Source organism: Schistocerca serialis, chromosome 5 (assembly GCF_023864345.2).
Source record: "Schistocerca serialis cubense isolate TAMUIC-IGC-003099 chromosome 5, iqSchSeri2.2, whole genome shotgun sequence".
Taxonomy (NCBI): domain Eukaryota; kingdom Metazoa; phylum Arthropoda; class Insecta; order Orthoptera; family Acrididae; genus Schistocerca; species Schistocerca serialis.
In genome coordinates this window covers 72668949-72677398 of record NC_064642.1, presented here as the reverse complement: position 1 = coordinate 72677398, position 8450 = coordinate 72668949, and the positions used below count along the sequence as shown (strand labels likewise).

At 42.8% G+C, this 8450-nt stretch overlaps 1 protein-coding gene across 1 annotated transcript in view; it reads left to right on the top strand.

Annotated features, from left to right (window-relative positions):
- The first annotated feature begins 302 nt into the window (after positions 1–302).
- LOC126481028 (ubiquitin-conjugating enzyme E2-22 kDa) overlaps positions 303–8450 on the top strand; it is a 116068-nt gene continuing 107920 nt past the window's right edge. Inside the window, exon 1 of the mRNA XM_050104494.1 lies at positions 303–504. Coding sequence (XP_049960451.1) covers positions 442–504 — 63 coding nt within the window. The 5' untranslated portion in view covers positions 303–441. The remainder of the gene's footprint in view (positions 505–8450) is intronic.

Here is an 8450-nt window from a genome sequence, read left to right as displayed (position 1 = left end):
TAAGTGAAATAACATTGTCTTTAGTTTAGGATGACGTCGCCTTACGTTCATTCTTTTGACGTCTAGTGGGAATTACCTTTAATTCATTTAACAATTGGCTTATTTGCATTGATAAGGCCCTATTTCATAGATACATTTCTATAGCAACACATTTGCTTTTCAGAATATCGTTGTTTATTCCGTTGCCTCTATCAACAAAGATATGTGTTAATTTTGGTTGTTTCTAGAAATGTTGAGGAATATTGTTTCGATTACGCATTTGTTTGGTGTTCCGATACATCATCTTTGCATACATCTTTGGCTAAGCGTGTATCTGTGCTTGCAGAAAATATTATGTGTAGTGGAAGTTGTTCGTTGGGTGATGTTGCGTGTTTAAATTATTTGGTGTATCTTAAACTGTGTGATTAACGACCAGGTTAATGTATATTTTAATTTTCTGAAATGGCGAACATTGCTGCACAGAGAATCAAGCGAGAATTCAAAGAAGTCATTAAAAGTGAAGAGGTAAATTCTAGTTATGTTTAATATATGACGAATATTGTTTGAGATGTGTTTATCAGAACTGAAGTTTGCCAATTTGTGTTTACAGTCTGTGGATATTATAGTGTCATAAACTTCCACCTAGTTTGTTTTTGTATGCTGACCTACTTCCACGCGCAGGAACGCAATGGATTTAAAGGAGTTATTCTATCATGAGTTATTTGTGAAAGGGTGGCGAGCAACATGCCTAATTGTGTTAATAGATCACAGTGCATAGTTGTGGAAACATATGGAAATATAGAACGGCATATGACACTGAGGAAATCCACTGTTAACGCGCTTTCGTACGTATCGCTAGAAGTGCTCCTGATAGTTCAGTCGCCGTGTAAACAGATGCAAGAGATGAAATTTATATTGTTTAGTGAACTAACATTGGCTACAATCATGTGTTTTGGTGCGTTGGAACCTCTTTGTCCATATAGTATTAGTCGTATATATAGCTTTTCATGTTGCTTATGTAAAGTGAATTACTGTAGAGAAGACTTGATCCTTAGGGGATGAAATGATGTAGCCACGTGATCATTTTATTTATAAACTCACACACTAAGTCGGGAACTGTTATTTATGGTATTGCAGGCAGACGTTCATTGACTCTTGGAGCTACAACGCTGTGAAGATTTGAAGGTCATTGTCATTTTTTAATCAAGGCAGTCGTGTACTTGGCAGACGTGCAAGTTTCTTGATCTTACATATCGGAAATAATGCTAACCCTTTCACTCGTTGGGCACTGTGTGTTGTAACATTAGCCACTTTAAGTAGCTTTGTTACTCATCACAAATCATTTGTGATTGCTGCAGTAATATTCACTTACATGCATTGATTCTAATCTTATACAGTTGTGCTCTGTATTTTAATAGATTGTATTGTTTATTCATTGTATGAAAAGTAACATATCCCAGTTTGTGTACATATTCTCCCATGAATGTTTAAGGCTGTAAGGTCCAGTAGGACCTTTAGTGTGAGGTTTCTTCCCCTTTGATAAAAAAAATAAAGACTGGAGCGGAGCCCCTTCATTTATCATTGCATATGTATGATACTTGCAAACATTGTGCATAGAAATATTCGTTGGAGGCATCCCTGTTATAAAATGCAGACTTTTCACCAAGAAGAGGCAGATTTTCAAATGAAGTTACTCCGTCTTCTGCCACCCTCTTCAGATTGCGTAATTTCTACTTGCCTTTATGTCATCTATCGTCTTGTATCTCCTCCTTGATTTCAGTCTCCTCTCATGAACTAGACCTTCCAAAGTGTCTGTTAGTAGGCATTCCCACCTCATTGAATGTCCCATCCAGTTCTTCTTCCTTTCTCTTATAACATGTATCAGTCTTCTTCTCTCACCAACAATTTCCAAAACGTACTTTTCCATCCAGCTTATCCTCTTCATTCTCCACTGCACCCACATATCAAATGCTTCCAGCCGTTTCTCATTATCTCATCTCACTGTCCATGTTTGTGCCCTGTAGAGTGCCACGCTCCAGGTAAAGCACCTGCCAAGTCTTTACCTCAGACTTTCGTCTAGTGTGCCACATAATAATCTCTTCTTTATATTGAATGCCTCCTTCACAGTGGAGTGACTGTAAACCCCTGTGTATGCTACAGATGAATCTGTTATCACAATATTTTATATTCCCATTCATTGGTTTTTTGATGTCTCAACGAAATTGTTGCCTCCCTACATAACCTAGACATATAAAATCATTCATCTCGACAACAAATTAGTGCACTCCTAAGACATCTGTAGGTAATCAGACTGTAAAAAATACTTGTGGATACAACCAGAGAACTGTGTCTATGAAGATCACTGTTCATACTTGACCAGAAGGAAAAGTAAAGAAAAATTCTGTAATTCAAAATGCAGCATCATCACCTGTCCCAAATGCTAAACAGCCAATCAAAAACAGGAACAAGTTTAAAGTGAGCTCCAAAACTGATCACGTTTCTCTTTCAGTGTTTCCTGAGACTCAGCAAGACAACATTTAAGACCAGGTGGAGTGTGAAGTCAATTTCAAAGAGCCAGTGGACCACGGAGTGCCACATTCTTCATTGGTTGCAGATTTGCACCCACACTTGTCAGCTCTGAGAATATTTTTAGAAGTTCAAGCCGATGGCGATTCCGATGACCTGTGTGGCACTGGAGCCTCTATCTCACCTGATTTGCACACCATGCTCGTACATATTTACCATCTCAATCAGTGCAAACTGCTATTCTGGGTCATGGCCCACCATTTTGGTCCTCCCCCATCCTCAACAAACCCACCCGCAGAGTGATCATTCAGTGAAATTTTAATTTGTATTATTGACATCTCTCTGAACTGCAACAGTTATTGCCATCCTACTTGACAGTCAGCATTCAGCATAGCCCTATACCTTCATACATTACTGTTCCTACTGTTGACAGTCGGCATAGCCCTATAAGAAAAACTGCTCTCTACTAATCCCTAGCCTACCCTCATAAATTACTGTTCCTACAGTGGGTATAAACTGTGCCACACACAGAGGGCCATCAGGAGGACTCTGTATGCTCCTTCTCACTGATGTTCATAGCGAGAAGGTGCCTTTTTTGTATCTGTAGTAGTATTCGCTGTGGTGGTTCAGATAACCACTACTTTCACCTTCCGCAATATTAATGCACCTTTTGATAGAGAAATAATATCCTGAGGTGATCAGCTAGAGGGCAACAACTCCCTCCAGTCTTCCACCCACTTGGGGATTTCAGTGCGAGGGAGCATCAGGCAGTCTGGAAGCGGTCTCCCGATGGAGCAGCTACTCTCTAATTTCTACCGCTAATCTCAATGATGAAACCACTTGCCACTTTGTTTTAGTGCAGATCATGGCACTACTCATGCGCAAAAATCTCTGTGAAGGTGATCACTTTTGATGTACTTGTCACTTCCATGCCACTATTAATCAAGCCTCCCTCCCCCCCACTTCCCCAGACAGTACTAGTGTTATAATAAATGCCAGAAGAGAGCAAGTCACAAAAGAGATTGTTAATGATCTTTTTCAGATATAAGTAGTACTCTGAAAATGGGCATTCTAAATTTTGAAGAAACACAGTATATTCAGTTGTGTACAACAGCTAGTCATACCAACAATTGATGTAGCACATGAATTGGAGTCGGCAAATAGGGTAGAATGCTCCAAATTTTTTGGTGGACACTTACACATTGATGAATTGATGAAAACTTGTACAGGAAGAATGATATTGCTGAGCTTCACAAACAGTTAAGTTCGGCTGTGTATGCTCTTCATATAATTGCTAGTCTTGGAAACAAACAAATAAACTTCCTGACATGTTTTGCATATTTCTGTTCAGTAACATATTATGCAACTATTTTCTGTGTTAACTAACCTATTAGAAAGTATTAATTGCACAAAAACGGGTAGTAAGAGGAATATACAGTATTCGCTCACAGTTGTCATATAGGTAACTCATCAAGGAGTTGGGCATTTTAACTGCACTGTCATAATACATATATTTGGTAATGAAACTCTGAATAAATAATCCATCACAGTTTGAGAACAACAGTGATGTCCATACTTTTTCACTACAGGAAAAAATTACCTTTATTACCCGTTATTAAGTTGCCCATGGCTCACAAAGGAATTCAGTTGCAGCAATTAAAATGTTTGATCATTGCCCAGTAACATAAAATGTCTGACAGGTAGGTTTTAAATCTAACCTAAAATCATTTCTCCTGGACAACTCATTCTATTCCATGGATAAATTTCGATTTGAGAAATGGAGTCGCACGAGTAGGATTAAAAAATGATGTGTTTAGTAATATTAATACTACTTGGGTACATATTCTGTAAACTGACTCATTCCACAGCAGTTCGATAAAAGAATCATTCAGACTATCTATGGAACATGTAACTAACTAAACTAGCCAGCCACCGTGCTGGGCATTTGTGAGATAACTTTAGTTCAGGTATAATCGGCAATGTCATCACAGATGACTTTGCTGAAGTCTTTTATGCAGCCTCATCAGGAATTATTGTCTTCCTCCCAGGTATTGGCCAAGCTACATGATCTATTTGTCCGCTGATGGCAAATGATTGCCCCCGGCCTCTTACTTAATGACAGTATCTACCGACTCATCTGTCCTTACCGAAATCTTTGCATACCACTTGGCAGTTACATCAGCCTCTACTTCCTATTACACAACTTCACAAGTGTGTAAATAGTGGGTGAGTGATGAGTTTCTTTTACTGTAAACTGCCTTGAGCTGTGGAATGAATGAGGATTGTGTAGAATCCTCAACAAGGCCCAACACCGTGATTCAATTCACAGTCAAATGATTTTGCACTTCAAAATGGATCATAAATGCTACCTAATTATGGTTACCAGTCGTATCTGGTTAGAGAGGAATTCTCCTCTAAGTGATGGGGCAGTACCATCATCCCAGTCCCAAGGCCAGGCAAACACTTGTTACCATTGACAGCAACATACCAATCAGTCTTACAAAAATTTTACACAAATTGTTCAATAAATTGGAACATCAGTTGTGCTGTACCCTTTAATCACACATCCCATTGTCCACCCATTAGTGTGACTTCCTGGAGGACTGGCCCATAACTGAACACCTAATATAGTTGGGAATGACATACTGCATGCCTCCAACATCATCATCTTATTGCTGTCTGTTTCATTTTGCATAAGGAGTGTGATACTGCCTGGCATCAACCACATCTTAACCTTTCTTCACGGTTGGGATTTCTGGAATGTTTTACCCATTTTTTTTACCACAACTTTTTGTTTCCTCTACTGTTCATGTGTGGTAGTCAGTGCATCTCTCAGTTCCCCATAGGTCCAAGAGATGGTGATCCTCAGAGCACAGTATTGAGCCTACACTCTCTGTTATAGCCATCAGTAAACTCCCCCATGCGGGTCTGGGTGTTTATTAATAGGCCCAAGGTATTCCTGCCTGTCATAAGAGGCGACTAAAAGGAGTCTCAAACATTTTGGCCTTTATTTGATGGTCCCCTGTAGGGTTTGACCTCCATTTTTCAAAATTTCTTGATAATGGACTTCTTAGCTCTTTTGCGCCTGGTATCCAGCACGGTAGCCAGCTCATTATGGTAGGGCTGCCCTGTACCCTGTTGGTTGTAGCCCCCTGACCACACGGATCACTCTTCTATGGCCTGCACCATTAACTCCCCATGTTTGCCAAGGAGTAGATGCCCCTCACCCTGGGGCATTGGGACTCCCGGCAGTGGCCATCCTGCCAAGTGACCTTTGCTGCGGCTGGGTGGTGCCTGTGGGGAGGGCCCCTCGTCAGAGTGGGTGGCATCAGGGTGGATGACATGCCGTGAAGTGTAGTACGTCATCTCTTGCTGGTAGTCAACAAACATCAGCAGTCTCCAAGTGGTCAAGGTCTAACTTCAATGCTAAGAAATACGAACCCAAATCGTCCCCCTCCCGCCGGCCACACCATTGGAGGAACACCAGGCTAAGGATGGCAGCGAAGCTTATTCATCCTGGTACCTTGAATGAAGGAGAGTTAATGGGGAATCTTTCTTGTCAATGAAACCTCTGATTTTTGTGGAGCATTTAGGGGACAAGTTTGGGGAGATGGAGGGCTTGTCCAAAATGCGGTCAGGGTCGGTCTTCATCAAAACAGCATTCTCTGCCCAGTCATGGGCACTACTTGCCCGTGACAAGCTGGGGATGTTTCTGTTTCCATCATGCCCCATAAGAGCTTAAATATGGTCCAGGGTATCATATTTCAAAGGGACCTTCTTTTGCAGTCTGACGATGTGCTGTGCACCAATTTAGAGCGGCGAGGTGTCCGTTTCATCCGGCGCGTCCACTGGTGTCCGAGGGATAATCAGGTTGGCTCCAGTGCCTTCATCTTGTCCTTTGAGGGTCAAGGTGATGGTCTACCGCTGTGATGTGAAGCCATATAACCCTCACCCGATGTGGTGCTTTAAGTGCTGGAAGTTCGGCCATGTCTTCCCACTGTACTTCCAGCGTCATTCGTTGGGACTGTGGATCGTCTTTACATCTCAATACTCCCTGTACCCCACGTACCATCTGTGTCAACTACGGAGAGCACCATTCGCCTTGCTTGTCAGACTGCAGGATTCTCCAGAGAGAAGGTGTGATGTGCGTACTGTAAGACCTTTGGTACACACACCATCATATTATTTGACTTGTCGCTCTAACGAAGTAGGCGAGTGTCAGCAATATGTCTCGTGGTCTTATCGAGGCGTGTTTATCTTCTGCCGTTAGGTCAGACGATAGAAATGCCACTCGCACGCTTAGAGTAGCAGATTGACGGTGACCAACTTTAAACAGAGCTTGATTAATTTTTACACACATTTATTAAAATAATAAAAAGCATAGAAATTACTTAACTTGATTCTGGATGCTGTTTACAATCGACAATCTGAAGTTCCTTTGGTCTTGGTACGTTAATCTTATTCTCACTTATCTCTGATACTTGACAAAGTGTCTATACATTTCTCTTCATGGTTATGTACAGGAATATGATAATCTTATTAGGCGCAGACTGAAACTTGACTATAGACTGGTACAGACAAATGCAGACTAACTGATCGGAGGTCTGTACACTCGTTATAATACCTCGCGCGTTCAGGTATCACTGCGCGAGTGTGATCCGCGAGGAGAAAAGGTTCTACGTAGCAGCAATCTCATTGGCTGCGTTTCATATTAATACGCGGATCGGCGGAAGCAGAATTTGGTCCGTCTCTTAGACAGCGCCATCTCGTAGTATGGAGACAGACGATCGCTGCGCCTGTGCTGTTGTGCTTAGCGGGACGCACTCTATTTGGAAAGTTGTGTACGCGCTGACTATGCGGAACTATGTACACAACAGAAGGCTACATCCTGTGCATATGACATCATCCTATGCCGCCGCTACGACAGTGTTTCTACCATCTTCTGTTCCGCTGCGTACAGTTGGCGCTCGGAGCCATCAGACTCCACCTGCCCCCTTGACAGTGGGGGGCACTACCCTCCCTGTTGCTCCTGCACAACCTACTTCAGGAGCAACACCCCCCCCCCCCCCCCCTCTTTCCATCAACCATCGTAGATGTCAGTCCCCACTTTTCAGCCGGAAAAGCATAAGTCTTCTTCAGCTCCTCTTGCCAGGAATGGATCCCTTGGGTTACTCCTTTCCCAGATTCCTACCAGGGGCAAAGCTGACACCCGCCAGTGGCTGCAGCAACCACAGGTAGCTGGTCGTAGGGCTTTGCAGTCATCCTCAGTTCCTGAGACTGAATCGGTGAAGCCCTCCCAGCGGTACCAATGTGGGGAGCAGCGACAGAAACCTAAAAAGAAAAAGACCCCCAAGAACCCAGGCACTGCGGTGACACACCATCACTACCTACAAGCTCTGTGTCTGAGGATGAGCTGGAGATTCTGCCGTCAGCTGAGGACCTAGATCTCCCTGGGCCCTCAGACACAATGGATGTCGATCACACAGGTACCCATATAGTGGCAGCAGGTGACCCTGAGGCGTAGCCAGCTTCATAGAGTGTTTTATGCCTTTCCAGTCTCTTGATCACATAGTCATCCAGTGGATTAGTGGCAGTTTTTTGCACGTCCTGGCTGAGATATGGCAACTGTTAAGCTTTACACCTGGTTCCTGCGTTGCCCTCCAGGAAAACTGGTTCCCGGCAATGCGGATCCCTGCCCTCTGCGGCTATAAGGGATATTACACGAACTGTAATGACTGTAATAGAGTATCAGGTGGAGTTTGTGTTATGTCCTAAACTCAGTCTGTAGTGAAACAGTGCCCCTTCAAACCCCTCTTGAATCTGTGGCTGTCAGGATAAGGACAATGCAAGAAATAACTGCCTGCAATGTATATCTTCCTCCGGATGGTGCAGTACCCATGAATGTATTAACTGCACTGATTGATCAACTCCCTAAACATTTCCTA